General features: G+C 36.0%; 2 protein-coding genes across 2 annotated transcripts; one reads left to right on the plus strand and one right to left on the minus strand.

Moving 5' to 3' along the window:
* The first annotated feature begins 4,222 nt into the window (after positions 1–4,222).
* On the plus strand, positions 4,223–8,150 carry LOC103940705 (phosphatidylinositol/phosphatidylcholine transfer protein SFH1). The gene is made up of 11 exons (XM_009350866.2): positions 4,223–4,524; positions 4,620–4,648; positions 5,602–5,685; positions 5,797–5,850; positions 6,030–6,107; positions 6,230–6,283; positions 6,745–6,804; positions 6,887–6,982; positions 7,090–7,191; positions 7,290–7,370; positions 7,578–8,150. The coding sequence occupies exons 1-11, from the start codon at positions 4,470–4,472 to the stop codon at positions 7,905–7,907; spliced, it is 1,023 nt and encodes a 340-aa protein (XP_009349141.2). The 5' UTR covers positions 4,223–4,469; the 3' UTR covers positions 7,908–8,150.
* Positions 8,151–8,947: 797 nt separating this feature from the next.
* LOC103940704 lies at positions 8,948–13,638 on the minus strand. The gene is made up of 5 exons (XM_009350865.3): positions 12,791–13,638; positions 10,656–10,741; positions 10,261–10,566; positions 10,033–10,116; positions 8,948–9,698 (listed from the first exon to the last, which is right to left on the minus strand). Exons 1-5 carry the CDS (start codon positions 13,172–13,174, stop codon positions 9,242–9,244), a joined length of 1,317 nt encoding a protein of 438 aa, XP_009349140.2. The 5' UTR covers positions 13,175–13,638; the 3' UTR covers positions 8,948–9,241.
* Positions 13,639–16,424: the final 2,786 nt, after the last annotated feature.

The following is a 16,424-nucleotide window of genomic DNA, read 5'->3' on the forward strand; positions in this document are numbered from 1 at the left end:
GATAATCTGATTTTGAATGGTCTTGGATTCGAAGATTTTGCAAATCTCTCTCTGCCTCTTCTATTCCTCTCACAAAATCCCTTGCAAATATTAAAATCAAACCAAGGAGCAAGAACGAAAATGAAAATTTAGGAGTTGGAGGCGAGATGCATGCATGAGTGGCTTGAAGGTGGGAGATGCTTTCGGTTTCTCAATTTTTTGGGTTTTTGGCTTTTTTGGGTTTTCTGGGTCTCTGACTTGGAGATCTTATGGACATCTGAGAGGGAGGTGGGGAGAAAGACAGTGGGAGGGCAAGTTCTCAGGCGTGAGGTGAGGCAAAGTGAGGGGAAGCGGGGAAATGGGACTAGCAATCCCCTCCTTTTTGGGGGCTCTCGCTAAGCCCAGCTGACGAAGGATTTAGTCAGCACGAGTCCGACTTAATCCCACTAAACTCAATCCTGGCTTGCACCAAACACAGAATAATAATCCTACCCAAGTAGTCCAGTCCAGTGAAACTGAAGGAGGTCAAACAAACAAACCCTATTTGTGTAAAATCGAGTCCATATTTCTTATGTGCGGGTAACCTGTCCCAGACCGTTTAAGAGTTGTCTTAACACTTGTCATTTTATTATGGGTTCACAATAAAACAAATGATCCATAATTTTATATCTATCTAGCTAAAAAGTAAAACAACGATAAAACTTCTTCAAGCAAAGAGTCTTAAGAGTCCCTTTCTTTCATTCCCGCAGTAAACTAAATGAAAACACATAGAGATTGTCTGATATTTCACATTTTGGCAATTAAACACATATAATAAGGTACTAGACTCCTAATATTGACTATTTAAAAGTTCAAAAACTCATAGCGTGTCATTTGTACACATTTTTTTTTTTTTTTGGAGTGTTTTCCCATATTTGGGTACGAAAGTTAATGAACTTTGTTATTTTGTTATACGATATATGATTGAAAACTGATCCGTCCTAACCCTTAGGAACCAGACCATATCAAATGGATCGAAATTAGCCGATTCCACTAATACAAATACATAAACCCAAACCAGCATGGACTCATTTATAAAAAAAACCAAGTCGAGTTCGCGTAAACTGGCTTGGACTCATTTATAAAAAGCCAAGTCGAGTTTGAATCCATTAAAAATGGACCTGGCTTGACCCGCGTCCACCCTGACTAGTACCCATGTATATGTATTTCAAACTATTTATAGTGTGGTATGAAGTTTGATACCTTCATAGATTTCTAAGCATAGATTGTCTTGGTTTTTTTTTTTTTCAAAACATAAATTATTTTAGTTGTTTAGGTATTTTTTTTCGATTCATTGTGTTTTAAGTTTAAACCATCATCTTAGAATAAAAATATCGCTTGTAATAGAAAAAAATGATATCAATTAAAGATTCAAATCTCAAGATTCAATGCAAATTGATTTTGTCAAATCTAAAGTCTTTATTATGACTTTTCAATTCTTGTATGATTAGATGCCAGATGTAATATTACGTTTCTGTCGGCCTTCGTCCCAGCCTGTGGATGAATGCCAAGCATTACTCCTCTCGGTTTCGGGTTCGAAGGTTGCTGTCCTTTCTGATGGTGAACGTGAAAGGATTATTACGTTTCTAGTTTTACCATTCAAGGGTGAAATTTGTCAACACAATAAATATATTTACTGCAAACATGCCAAGCTTTAACAATTTGCTAAGGGAATTGTTATTGGCACTCCAAAAATCTTATTCTACACTCCAAACTTTCTATATTTGGAAAGAAAAATACACTTACGAGGAGTGTAGAATGAAAATTTTGAAATGCAAATAACACTTCCTTTTGCTAAATGTGCACAAGTTTAATTATAATAATTGCATGTTGTGTCAAAAAGGACAGATGATTACAAGCCAATTGAAAAGTATGAGAATAATCAGGCGAACAAAAAATTAGATAATTCAAACCATTGAAATTGAATTTGACAGTTATCATTAACTTATTTCGTATGTCCACTTCACACAAACAAGGGCTTCGATTTCTCTTTCACAAAAATCAAGGTCTCGGATTTTTTGGTCCTTAAGCTCTAAACTTTTCGGACACTAAGATCTAAAGAGGATCTAAATGCAAATAATTTATATATATATATATATTATGTGGGTGTATATATATCAATTACGTTTAGAAGCATGGCTGTATGAAAGACAAAAGTATTCAAAATAAATCCATTGACTCAAAATCTTCTCTCGAGTTGCAAGTTTCAATTTGAAGAGTTCACAAAGAAAGTTCTTCCAAGGTATGAACTTATCAATCTCTTCGATTCAACTTTAATGTCCCGTTTGAAAATTATTTAGAATTTAGTTTTTGTGTTGTGTTAAAGTTAACAAAAGTATACGAGATGAAAGAGGGACAGAAAACAGTGGAGGGAGGGAGATGAGAGGAGGAGATGAGAGGAAGAGCTGAAAAAAGAAGGGGAATATGTATTAAACAAAAGTTGAAGGAAAATGATTATCGTCAGATCATTTTCTTGGGAATCCTAGGGATCCCATAATCGTGACCGTTTATTATACATCGTGTGGTCAGAAATCATTTTAAATTTTAAAATTAAATATAAATAGTACCTAATGAAAACTAACCACACGATGTGCGATGAACGATCACGATCATAGAATCTCTAAGATCCCCAGAAAAAGGATATGTCCAAACTTGAAAGTGAAACAACTTTATTTTGTTTGCAGTTTTTGGTTTTCAATTTTAAGTCTCCTTCATCATTCTTCATTTTTAGTTTCTCTCATGTTTTTCCCGTTTATCTACGACAAAAACAATGAAAAATAAAACCTAAACAAAATGGTTATAAAACGGGTATCTATTTTCTTATATTTTTAGTTATTTTAAATATTCTAATTTCTATTTCAAGAATGTATCTAATATAATCATTATTTGACAATCAGATATAATTCATGTGAATATATATATTTTATACAATTATCATTTGACCATACATAGTGATTATATGAAATAGGTGCAAGTATTGTAGCCACATCCGTCGAAAAAGGAGAGATGATCTTGCCAAGATGTAAACTTTGTGTGTACACTTTGCTTTGTTAGGATTGTCAAATAGTTAAGTGGCTAGCATGATGCTCAAAAATACAAAAAGTGATGTCAAAAACCTTTGGCCTATCATACCTACTGCCAGAACCAAGTTGTTGGCACCTTGTTACTCATTTGATTCCTCTAGTAGGTCAAATTTATGACAAAGAGATGAAGTTGTTGGGGTGGTATACAAACCCATTTTTGGTTCAAGCTTATCTTTTCTAATATAACACCACCCATTCTTCCCAAGGCACAGAAATTTGTTACCCTCTCACATTTTTGTTTGTACACACACAAATTGTTTAAAATTACTTTTATTTAGAGAAATTAAAGTATCGACTTATGGATTTTAGCTTAATTAAATAAAAATTTGCGAGTGTTGGTTCTTAAGTTCGTCATAATGTGGAGCAACGATTGTTATGGATAACACTATGAGAAGTTTCATCCAAAGTAAAAAAACTTTAAGGGGCAAATAAGATGAAGTTTTTACGAAGTTATCGAAAAGAACTATTGCTCCACACTATGATAAATTTAAAAACTAATTCTCATAAATTTATAGTTCAGGGGCGAAATCCCTAGTTGCATCAACATTCATTGACAAATACTCTAATTTTGTCTTTCATTTATGAATCGAATAATCTAGTATTTTTACACTTAAGTTCAAATCTCAATCAACCTAAATTTGAACCATTTGATTAAGGGTAGTGCTATTCACACATATATTTTTACTTCTCACATACTCTTGTTAATTTTTATTCATTGATCTTGTCAATTCATTCAAACCGACGATTAAAAATTAAGAAAATGCAGAAAATGTAAAAATAAGTATGTGAACATCACCATCCTTTAACAAATGAATCTAAAATTAGAACCATTGGATCAAATGGACAGATTTCATATGGCATCAAAAGAAACAAAAGTCCATAAAAAGCAAATGGGTTGAAAAATGAAGATACCAACAAACCACTCTTGTTGGTTTAAGATGTGGCTTCATTTTATTTATTTCTTTCTATTTTTAACCGCTCATTTTAATTTTGACCAAAAAAGATATTTCAACAAATGCCTTAAAAAAGATCTCAATCATAGTTAAGGTGCTCAGAAATGCACCAGATTTGAAAAAGGACACCCCACTTTTTCTCTCTCTCTCTCCTCTTCCTCTCTCCTCTCTCCTCTCCCCTATCCCCTTCTCCTTTCTCTCAAAGTTCTCTCCACCTTTAAACTTCTCTCTTTCTTTCTCCCTAGATTTTGGTGAATCAGTTTGAGTTTTTTGTAATCTAGAGCACTGCAAAAAGTGAGAGGAGAGAGAGAGAGAAGAGGAGAGAGAATCAGAGTGAAAGCCAACCCAGTTTTGGTTTTTCACAATCTTGTGCCAATTTGAGGCCTTTTTTGTTTAGATCACTGTAAAGAGCAAAATGGGTATTGCCAATCAAGAGGCGGTCAAGCAGTTTCAGAAGTTAATGGAAGAAGGTGAGCTTTTTAAACCCACTTTAAAATCTGCATAATTTTCTCATTTGATCTAATATTTAGCTAATTTTTAATTATTTTTTGCTCTGAATTTACAGTTGACGAGCCACTGAAGAATACATTTGAGGTTAGACCATTCCTTTTCTTTTAGTTTTGCTCGATCTGTTCCGTGTTTGGATACTGGGAAAAAAGATTGAACAAGAAAATGACTTTGGAGTTTTGAAATTTTGTTACTTTAATGCTTTGCGGCGTTAGAGATCAAAACCCATTACTCAGTTTACCACAATTTAGTCGTTTTAGCTTACTGTTTAGGTCATAAGTCAATATTTTGGATGTGATCTGAGTCTCCGATGCCATGCATTTTCGGAGTTTCTGTCTGTTTTTAGGCCGGGTGAATTCATTTGTTAAATCAGATGTTTACCGCGGAAGGTCATCTGCTATGGTGATCCTAATCACTGGTTACTAAGAGAATGCCGGCAGCATATTAATTATTACTTAATCAATCTGATCTTGCTCCTTTTGGGTGGATGAAACTTCATATTCGCTTATAGTGAGAGGAAAGTATTGAGTTTCTATGGAATCTTCATATTGGGTTTTAATAAAGATGGAGTTTTTGTGCAAATATAGCGTCGGGTTTGTGCTCTGAATTGGTGAACCTATTCTGCGGGTGATGAACAATTTAATTGAACTGAACCTTACTGCATCTAATTGGGCATGATGTACTTGTTGCATTTTTTTGGACAATGCATAACGAAATGAAGCCCTTTGTTATGGAAGTATGGGGGGAGGAGGAAGGAGGGGGAGGGGATTACATTGTTCGAGAGAGAGAGAGAGGGGCAAAGGATCCTAACCAGAAAAAAAAAAGGATGAAGAAAAAGAAAGCCAAAGGAAAATCAGAGAGATGGCATTGACCAAGCTAAACTTTCGCAAACTTTTGATAAAATATAGCGTGGTTTTGAGGCTTATTCTTGTTTTGCTTCAAATTCATGAATTGAAGAGGATAATATTGTTCTTTTCTTTTATGATATATGGTTTGCATAAATGATATCTCAAATTCACTTGGCGCCTCTTGATCTACAGAATGTGCACCAGGGGTATCCAAATGAGACATTAATGCGTTTTCTTAAAGCTCGGGACATGAATGTGGGAAAAGCCCATAAAATGGTTAGATTCATTCAGTTTACTAAATAATAGTTATAATGTTTCAGGTTTCAAGATCTCAAGCTGTTCATCTTTTGCTTATAATGCTTTCCTAATAATGCTAAACTGTTCCAGTTGCTCGACTGTTTACAATGGAGGATAGAAAGCGAAATTGACAATATATTGGCGGTGAGTTTTCTCAATGAATAATTAGTAAATAAACATGTTGTCTTGTGACCAGTCACTTGTAGTTCTCTTGAGATTCATGCATTTCAGGCTTAGTTAGTGGCGAGATTTGATACTTTAACCGTGGTGGAAAAGTGAATATACTTAATGTGGTGACAAAGCATTTAATTTGCTATGTACAGAAACCAATCATCCCAAATGATTTGTACAGAGCAGTGCGAGATTCGCAGCTTGTGGGATTGTCAGGTTACTCAAAAAAGGTATCCTGATTTTTTCTTCTTTCGGCTGCAAAACATGATTAGCTTTTGCTCCCTCAGGGTGCATTACTTTTAATTTCAAACTTATTCTTATATCTCATTGTTGTATTGATTTCTTTTTCCAGGGTCTTCCTGTCATTGCTGTTGGTGTGGGGCAAAGCACATTTGACAAAGCTTCTGTAAGGATGATATAATTTGTTCTGTTTAATTTTCTTCAACATAGATATCTTTGTATGTCTGGTTTTGATGTGTAATGATGGAAACCATTATCAAGAAATCATTTAAGTTACGCTGGGGCTTTAAGCTGTTATGTGGGTCGTATCTGTGCTTACACATTAGAATGTATGATCTGTCTGACCTCAGAGAAGGCATTAGAATATATTGGCATAATGTTCTATATTTTGGTGTTACCGAGACTTCCAATGCTAAGAAAATGACTTATTAAGTATACCATGGAGTTTTGAGATATTATAGCATTGGTCATGTATTGACATGCAGATACACAAATTTTCTAAAATAATGAGCTTTATGTGCCAATGTACTTTCTGTTAAAACGTAGTTTGGCACATGTTTGTATGCACTTATGTAATATTATTATTCTTGTAGTGATGCTTACTTGTTTGATTTGTTGTCATTGTAGGTAAATTACTATGTCCAGTCTCACATCCAAATGAATGAGTACAGAGATCGTGTTGTATTGGTGAGTACTTGAGAATGTTTAGTTTTATCTTTCTAATGGGGAATTCTTTTAGGAGCTTGATTTTCCCCCCTTTTTGTTGTAGCCTTCCGCAACAAAGAAGTATGGACAGTATATTGGAACGTGTGTGAAGGTTTTGGATATGACTGGTTTAAGGCTCTCAGCACTTAACCAGATAAAGGTATCTCTTGCTATAGCATGAGCCTCTATTTGTTTGCCTTTTGTTTTTCTTTGATTCTTTTTGTAAGGACCCGTGAGATTGACACTTTGCATGATCTGTTGATGCAGCTTTTGACTGTTGTCTCTACAATTGATGACTTAAACTATCCAGAGAAGACGGATACATACTATATCGTCAATGTCCCATACATATTTTCCGCCTGTTGGAAGGTTTGTATCATAACAACTCACACTTTGAAATAATACGTCGGAAAAAGGGAAAAGGATTTGGTGGGTGTTACACAAGTCCTAATGTAAAGTCTTGACAGGTTGTAAAGCCTCTTTTGCAAGAAAGAACAAGGAGGAAAATCCAGGTTCTTCAAGGTTCTGGGAAAGACGAATTACTGAAAGTAAGCATGTTCTTTGGTTCAACTGTTACCACTGACTTCCTATTCCGTTATTTCTACTTCTTGCTGGCAACTTAATATTGTGTTATATTCTACCCTGTAAACTTTGCAAAGTGTTAAATATCTTGTTCTTTTCCAGCTGCATTTGTTCGTCTATGTTTTGTTTGGTTTCCTTGACGATCACAACCTGACCTGAAAATGTATATGCAGATCATGGACTACGCATCTCTCCCACATTTTTGTAGAAAGGAGGGATCTGGGTCCTCTCGGCATTCTGACAACGGACACACTAACAATTGTTTCTCCTTTGACCATCCATTCCATCAAGAGCTCTACAATTTCGTCAAGCAACAAGCGAGCTTGAGGGAGTCCATTGCACCACTCAAGCAGGGATCCTTCCATGTTAATTTTCCAGAGACGGACCCAGAACGTGCAGACATTGCAAAGACCATAGAATCCGAGTTCCAAAAGTTCGGAAATCAGAATCAAAACGGGCTCGCCAAGTCACTAAGTGGCCTAAGAGTCAATGGTGCTTCATAATTTTATAGCACTTACTTAGCCAACTAGATCCTACATGACAATGTAGCTAAACACTCTTCCTTTGCCATGAGGCAGGAATGTTCTAAAGTTAATTTTATGTATCTGTGTAATGCTTGCATCGACTCGATGCAGATTTTTTAGTACGAACTAATACTAATAGGGCTGTATCGCGGTTTTTGTTAAACTTTGCAAAACCGATTAAAACCCGAGTTATACTAAGATTTTATGATGGGTTATGTACTAGTGATCTAGTATTCTGTTTTGATTTTTCTCCAGTCCAACCTAAAGAAGCAGGTTTTATGAGGGTGTTTTTTTCGTACTTTTCAAAATCGATTGCAAATCGTTAGTGAATATGCAGTAAAGAGTAATATTATAGGCCTCTTGGAACCGGTACATTCATTTTTCTAGGTTATCAATGGTCGAGTTGACCTAACTCAAGTTGCACTCCTACGGATGCATATGAAAATGGGAAAATGAACAAATAATGGTAATAGGGCTCGAGAACATAGCCAAAACAGAGTTTCCTTGGCTTAGAGTTCATTTGGATGTGCTTTTAAAATGATTGAAAGCGCTTTTGGTGAAAATATTTTTGAAAACAATCTTTAATAAAAATGCTAGTAAATCTTGTAAAAGCACTTAAAAGTGCTTTCTGGAATAAGCACATAACTAGTGCTTCTTGTAGAAAGCACTTCAAGTGGTTTTGGAACCCAAAAACACTTTCTCTAAAAGCGTTTTTAGTCATTTTAAATGCACTTCCAAACAAGCCCTTAAACATCTCTGAAACATTCCACAAGGAGGTTTATGGTGCGACCAAAATGCACGAAAATAAGTTTCATGATGGTTTTTAATAAATTTGCAAAACAATGAAACATCGTGACTTATTGCTCGCAGTTTTTGCGGAAGATGCTATTCTCAAGTTTCCCCAAAATCTTTTACGTGCGTGGTTAGGGCAATGTTGAATTCTAATCTGGAAACTAGAAAAATCAACAAAAAGTAGTGGAACTGCTTTGCTTCCAATTGAGATTGATGAGCATCCAAAATACCATACGGAAGATGTTGTCAATATATGGATTGGGTAACAAATTGTTGATATATATGCACAAGTACAAATTATTACCACAACAAAGATAATTCGAGTATCCCGCCCGCCCGCCAGAGTGTTCTTACACATGCACGAACGTATCCAAATCCTTTCCCCTTCTGCAAGCACAATACAGATCCTTCCGTAGGGGCCTCACGGCTAGAACTAGAAGCGAAATCTAAAATTTCGGGGGAAAAAGGGGGTAGACAATAACCTGTAACATGATCAAACAACGCAGATTGGATCCACGGTTTCAGCTCAACTGTTTGCAGCACTTGTAAGCAACGGCAACTGACACAGCGGCACAAACAACAGCTACAGCTGCGTATGTATCTTCACGCTCCCAGCTCTGAAACCATGTTGGCATCGCACAAACCTTGCGCGTGGATGCCCCTTTGCCACTATTCATTCGTGAAAGTGGTTTCCTAGTGCCTTTTTTCTTTTCGGCTGTTGCCTTCACTGCAATCTCATCATTCAGCTCGGGACTATTTATGTTTTCCATTAGCGTAGCATTCTGACAGCAAGAGTTTCCGTTTTCCTGGCAACAGCCCCCAATCTCGACTTGCGATCTACAGACACTAGTATTCATCCCCCTTTCCTTTGGTTGTGTCAACTCTGTAGTGGTTTGTCCCACATCTGTCTCACCATTAAGCTGGAGCCTTCGTTCTTGAGATTCCTTCTGCTGTTCTTCTGATAAACCCATCTGACCCCTGAAACCACACCATAGATTCCCGTCAGTAATCACAGTTACGCAACACATGCACACGGTAGGAACAAAAAATCCTCAAACAAGAAGAGTGACCACTTCATAAAATAATCGGCTACTAATTTTGCGAAGGTTGAACCGACTATTTCCTCAATATTTTCAACCTCCTTTCTCTAGTCAGAATAAAATTGCATAGGTGCAAAAGAGGCCCTTCCTCTAAGATCCAGTTTCATGGCTAAACATTGTTTCAATAATAGAGCAAGCATCGATATGCGAAAATTGCTTCAAAAGCAAGCCTATGGATTATGACAAAAAAATTGAAGATTTAAACAGATTACCTCCATAGCCGGTCTACAATTTCTCCTTTCCCGACATGCTGTTCAAGCAATACATTTACATCTTCTGGAGCAACATATCCATACCTATCAGAAATAAAATGATCAGATATTGCCAACAATTAATCAAGCAATAGAATTGGAAAAGAGCGAAAAATATACCTAAGAGCAATGATAACAGAAAAGAGTACTAAAAGTTATATAAATTAACAGAAAAACAATTCCATTTACCAGTGGCCCGAGACTTCTCTGTTGCAATTTGATCCAAATATGATAACATTTCCAGCATATTTATGCCCCCCAATATGCGAACATGGGCTAACAGACACTTTACCCTGAAGACCATGTAATTCTATCTCTTCTCTAAATCTATTGATCAGGGGAGGTCCACAGACTCCACAACGGCGATCCCGGGACCCATGAGAACATACAAAAACATATGAACCCCTCAGAGTTTCAGGAGTTCCAGGCAGCCATTCACCATCCTTCACAAGAACTTCTTCAACAAATGTATCAACATCAAAATGGGTCAATCTCCTGCATTTTATCATTCAGTTTATGTTAGTATCAAATTTTAAGGGGAATCAATGTATCGAAAGGAAATCCCAATGGAACTTGTAGCTTACCTGTATCGGATCATGTCAGGGAAAATTAATACATCGCCATTTGATGTTTCAGTTCCATCATGTCCTTCACATATTGTTAAGCGGGTCTAGAAGAGGAACGAGATGAAAGAGACAAAAAACAATTGTTAGCCTCAACTAAAAAGTACACCGTTAGAGAAAATAAGAAGTTAAAAAGGAATAAACTGGTAATGACATGGTATTTTAAGCAGCATAGAATGTGCAGCTAATAGATCCAACTTCTGTGAATGGTCAGTAAACACTGCATCCAAGCAAACAGGGCTCGGGTCCTCTCTGGAACTTTCACAGAGGAGACCAATTTGATCGTGGACGTTAGATGCATATCCTATGGCTAGTAATTAATTTATCTTTTTAATGATTTTCACATCAAAAAATCTGTCCCTCTCTTTCTTCTCTCTTCTGAGTCTCCTCTCTCAATTTCACTAGATTTCAGTTTTCTTCTCTCTTTTTTCCATCAAAGAGCTGTAGGAACCATTTCAATTTCACATCAAACAGTCCGCCTCTCTCTCTTCTCTTTCAACACTGCACTGGCAAGTCCGCCATCTTCATGGCTTCCCTTTTAGCAGGCTGCTCCTCAAGCCTCCGAGTGCCGATCATTGCGAGACGGCCCAACCAAAGATCCTCGATCCGAACTATTTTTCTCCTCTTTCTCCCTCCCTTGGTTTAATGGGTTTCACGTCAAATACAAAATCTGACAAATTTCTTCTTTCTCCCTGCAATCTATTGCTTGGCTGTTTGGAAATTTTAATTTCTAGGTTGTTAGGGAGTTTGGAAAATACACAAAAAAGAAGAACATATTAAAAATGTTATTCTTGGTGTATAGGTGTTTTTGGTTAGGTGAATAAAAGAAGTCGGGTTTGGGATGGAGGATGGGGGTAAAGATTGCGTTTTGGGTGTTTAATTTGTTGGATTGATTGATTTTCTGCTTGAGACCAACAACAAAGATGGCTTTATTGAAATTCTGAGATGTGGGAGGCAAGGGGAAGGTGAAAGGTGAAATGCTGAGAAGCAAAATGGGACAGGAGAGAGATGTCATGTGAACGACTTCGCTCTACAGGAAATTTTGAACAAAAAAATTGAAATTAATTTTTGGAAGAGTGAGAAATGGAGAAGAGAAGGTGAAGATTGAGAAAGAGAGAGAGGGTAAAGAAGGCGGTGAATAAGAGAGAGGGAGGCGTTTCGTAAAGAGAAGAAAATAGTTTCAAACTAATCCTGGCCGTTTACTTATTGTTGATCGCTCGCGCTTGAAGGATCCCGAGGATCCCCAGGGAAGGGATCCGGAGAGGATCCTACCCAAGCAAACAAATCAATATCACATCATTCATTCATCAGGCCAGGTAATTTATCTGCTGGTGATTTTCATTTCATTCCATTCAGTATGAAACAAACTACGTAAAAAGACCTATAGCATAAACCTTGTTATACACCAGCTTCCTATATTGTGTTGTACGATGCCATGGGATTAGTCAGTTCACCTTATTTCAAAAATCATATTTTTCACACTATTCCGCATTCCCAAACTAAATCCTACACCCGCAAGTAAACACCGAATACCTCATCAATCAACGTCAAGTTTTGCCATATCCCACCTCCCTTAACAGTTCCCATTTTAGAATTATCCAAATTCTACACAACCGGATTCCGAATTACCCAAAAGAACACCTAAAAGGCTAAAACAGAACCCACTGTACAACACCAAAATATGAAAGGTACCCCCTTCATGTTCAAGCTACACACTAAATCACATGCTTCCAAATCAACCTTAGATTATAAGCAAACCTAACAAGCAGCCAAGATCCATTTCCGCTCGCCACATTCACAAGCAACCGCATTCAACCCGAAAGCGGAAAACTACCAAACCATACAGCCTTAAAACACAAGCAATACACTCCATTGATCAGAATTCATACCCAACCTACTAAATCACACACCTTGAAATCACTACTTAAACAACAAGCAATCCACAAAGTAACCAAAACCCATATAACAAAACGAATTCGAATATGAAAAAAAAACCGAAATAGCACCAAATATCGATCCAATTCATTCCTAAAAAGACTTAGATTTTCACCAAATTAAGCACCAATCACAAAGCAAAAAAAAACAAAAAAGTATACCTCTTTCTTCATATCTCCCCTCCTGGCCATGACGGCGGAGTAGAGCAACCTCGGCAGCCGATCAAACTCGGCGGCCTCGATCCTCGGCGGCCAAACCTGTGGGTTCTTGTAGCACAAAAACACATGCCTTTGGTAAAACTCCACCGTCCCGGCGAGTTGGCTCGTCCGGAACTCGGACCGGGAGAACCCCAACTCGGCGTCGCTGCAGCTTCCGCTGGTGTCGGCGAGGAGACCCTCGTTCTGGAAGCTCCCGGAGGCGCTGCCGATGTGGGAATTGGGGTCGGAGAGGAAGCTTTCGAGCGCGTCGGAGATGACGATTGGGGAGGAGGACGTGGATGGGTTGGTGAATGTGAGTGAGTCGTCTCGGTCTCTGGCGCTCCCCATGGGTCTTGGAGTCTGAGTCCGAGTCTGAGTCGAGTCCGAGTCGAAACCGAGTTGAGCCCGAGTTGCCGTTTTTCCAGTGGACGGGAAGTGGAGACAGGGGGAGTGGGAGACCTCGGTCGGGCAATTATGACACGTGCATTAATTGCTTGTAGTGTCCGTCTTCTCTTTGAGGTACGTATATATACAGACTTCTGTGAGTTTAGAAGAGGCCACGCCTACTCAATTTGTACTTTAACAATAAAAACAATAATTTATAAGAAAACCTAAAGATTCAGATTTGAATAAATTTGTCTGATATGTCTACCTTTTCGGAATAAGAAAAATCATGAATGGGATCACAGTGTTAAAATGTTCACGCTTTTTAGACAGAAATAGCGCGAAGCGCAATTCAATTTTTTAACTGATGCATTTCGTTGAACATTTAGTGGTCTTGTTGTTGTTAACCGAATCAAGTTGCACACATATCAAAATATATTGACATATGTCGAAGCAATCTGATGTGTGCTATTGAGAATTTGTCAAGTGTTGTTGAAGCAACCTGGGAGAGATATTTCGTCAAAAAAACACTGGTGGGCACAAAAAGGACCTGTACCAAACATTTGGAGGATCGTCTGAAGAACTTCACATGTACATTTCTCAGACTTCAGGTGGCCTGAGACTAGGCCTGGCAATTTCTGACACGACCCGATAACCCGACACGACACGACACGAAATTAACAGGTGTTTGGGTCGACACGATAACGAATCGGGTCTTATCGGGTAACCCGATAAGCACCTGTTAAGATAACGGGTCGGGTCGGGTATACACGTGGGTAAACACGATACACGATAAGCAAAATATTATTTTTATAATTTTATAACCCCTAAAAAAATATTGTAATAATTATATACATTAATTTTACAATTTTATACCCCTAAAAATTATAATAAATATATATATATATATTAAATTAACTATAAAATTTATAATAATTATAATAATTATATATACTATAATAATTATACCCCCAAAATATTAAGTCTATCTATACTAATTATATTATATATATATATATTAAATTTTATAAAAATTATAATGCATATGAATTAATAATTTAATATGCATGATCATGCATTTGCCAACTTGCCGTCCTTTTTGGAAAAAAAAATGGAGAGAAAATGAAAATGTTAAGAAAAGTTGAAAATAAAACAAAAAAGTGAGGGAATTAGGGATAGATGTTGGAGGGAAAAGTGAAAATGATAAGAAAAAGTTGAAAAGGAAACAAAAAAGAGAGGGAAAAATGAAAATTAATAGAAGTGGTGAGAAATTTTTTTTTTTTTTAAGTTATTAACTTTTTATCACACACATGACTGTCATGACATATTTCACTATTTTTATAATGAACATGTGACACGTGATGTATGTACTATTCCGTGTACCAGTCAATTATAATTTATACGTACAAAATAAATAGATTTAAATCTACTTAATAAATATATATATATACACACACACACACACGGAACTTGATTGATGGCATACGAATTCTCCAAAACTAATTTCAACGATCCAAACCGTCAAAATTGTTTGTATATGCTTGGAGATCATATCAGCAAAAAATCACAAAAAAAAAACATTCAGAGATCAAGTAACGGGACAAAGCTTTTCAACGGTTATAAACGAAAAATCAAGATTTAATGGTTATTTTAACTCCGATTTTGATAATTTTTTATAACTACACTTCTTGACCCTATATGAATACAATGAATGAATTCGATCTTCAATTTAAAATATTTACACAAGTGGATACCACAAAATCTTATGTTATACTTAATAAAAGTATAAATAAACTCTAAGTGTTAGTCAATCTATCGTTTTACGAATTCTCCAAAACTAATTTCAACGATCAAACCGTCAAAATTGTTTGTATATGCTTGGAGATCACATCAGCAAAAAATCACAAAAAAAAAACATTCAAAGATCAAGTAACGGGACAAAGCTTTTCAACGGTTATAAACGAAAAATCAAGATTTAACGGTTATTTTAACTCCGATTTTGATGATTTTTTATAACTACACTCCTTGACCCTATATGAATACAATGAATGAATTCGATCTTCAATTTAAAATATTTACACAAGTGGATACCACAAAATCTTATGTTATACTTAATAAAAGTATAAATAAACTCTAAGTGTTAGTCAATCTATCATTTTACGAATTCTCCAAAACTAATTTCAACGATCAAAACCGTCAAAATTGTTTGTATATGCTTGGAGATCACATCAGCAAAAAATCACAAAAAAAAAACATTCAGAGATCAAGTAACGGGACAAAACTTTTCGATGGTTATAAACGAAAAATCAAGATTTAACGGTTATTTTAACTCCGATTTTGATGATTTTTTATAACTACACTCCTTGACCCTATATGAATACAATGAATGAATTCGATCTTCAATTTAAAATATTTACACAAGTGGATACCACAAAATCTTATGTTATACTTAATAAAAGTATAAATAAACTCTAAGTGTTAGTCAATCTATCATTTTACGAATTCTCCAAAACTAATTTCAACGATCAAAACCGTCAAAATTGTTTGTATATGCTTGGAGATCACATCAGCAAAAAATCACAAAAAAAAAACATTCAGAGATCAAGTAACGGGACAAAGCTTTTCGACGGTTATAAACGAAAAATCAAGATTTAACGGTTATTTTAACTCCGATTTTGATGATTTTTTATAACTACACTCCTTGACCCTATATGAATACAATGAATGAATTCGATCTTCAATTTAAAATATTTACACAAGTGGATACCACAAATCTTATGTTATACTTAATAAAAGTATAAATAAACTCTAAGTGTTAGTCAATCTATCGTTTTACGAATTCTCCAAAACTAATTTCAACGATCCAAACCGTCAAAATTGTTTGTATATGCTTGGAGATCACATCAGCAAAAAATCACAAAAAAAAAACATTCAAAGATCAAGTAACAGGACAAAGCTTTTCAACGGTTATAAACGAAAAATCACGATTTAACGGTTATTTTAACTCCGATTTTGATGATTTTTTATAACTACACTCCTTGACCCTATATGAATATAATGAATGAATTCGATCTTCAATTTAAAATATTTACACAAGTGGATACCACAAAATCTTATGTTATACTTAATAAAAGTATAAATAAACTCTAAGTGTTAGTCAATCTATCGTTTTACGAATTCTCCAAAACTAATTTCAACGATCCAAACCGTCAAA

This window comes from the organism of the source record quoted next, unplaced genomic scaffold, assembly GCF_019419815.1.
Source record: "Pyrus x bretschneideri cultivar Hongxiangsu unplaced genomic scaffold, Pyrus_bretschneideri_v1 Contig5, whole genome shotgun sequence".
Classification (NCBI taxonomy): Eukaryota; Viridiplantae; Streptophyta; class Magnoliopsida; order Rosales; family Rosaceae; genus Pyrus; species Pyrus x bretschneideri.

Coding starts and splice junctions, on each gene's coding strand:
- LOC103940705 (XM_009350866.2), top strand. CDS start 4,470: ATGGGTATTGCCAATCAAGAGGCGGTCAAGCAGTTTCAGAAGTTAATG. Junction 6,108..6,229: donor TGTCAGGTTACTCAAAAAAG/GTATCCTGATTT, acceptor TTCTTTTTCCAG/GGTCTTCCTGTCATTGCTGT. Junction 6,284..6,744: donor GCACATTTGACAAAGCTTCT/GTAAGGATGATA, acceptor TTGTCATTGTAG/GTAAATTACTATGTCCAGTC.
- LOC103940704 (XM_009350865.3), bottom strand. CDS start 13,174: ATGGGGAGCGCCAGAGACCGAGACGACTCACTCACATTCACCAACCCA. Junction 10,567..10,655: donor CCTGACATGATCCGATACAG/GTAAGCTACAAG, acceptor GATAAAATGCAG/GAGATTGACCCATTTTGATG. Junction 10,117..10,260: donor AGAGAAGTCTCGGGCCACTG/GTAAATGGAATT, acceptor TATTTCTGATAG/GTATGGATATGTTGCTCCAG.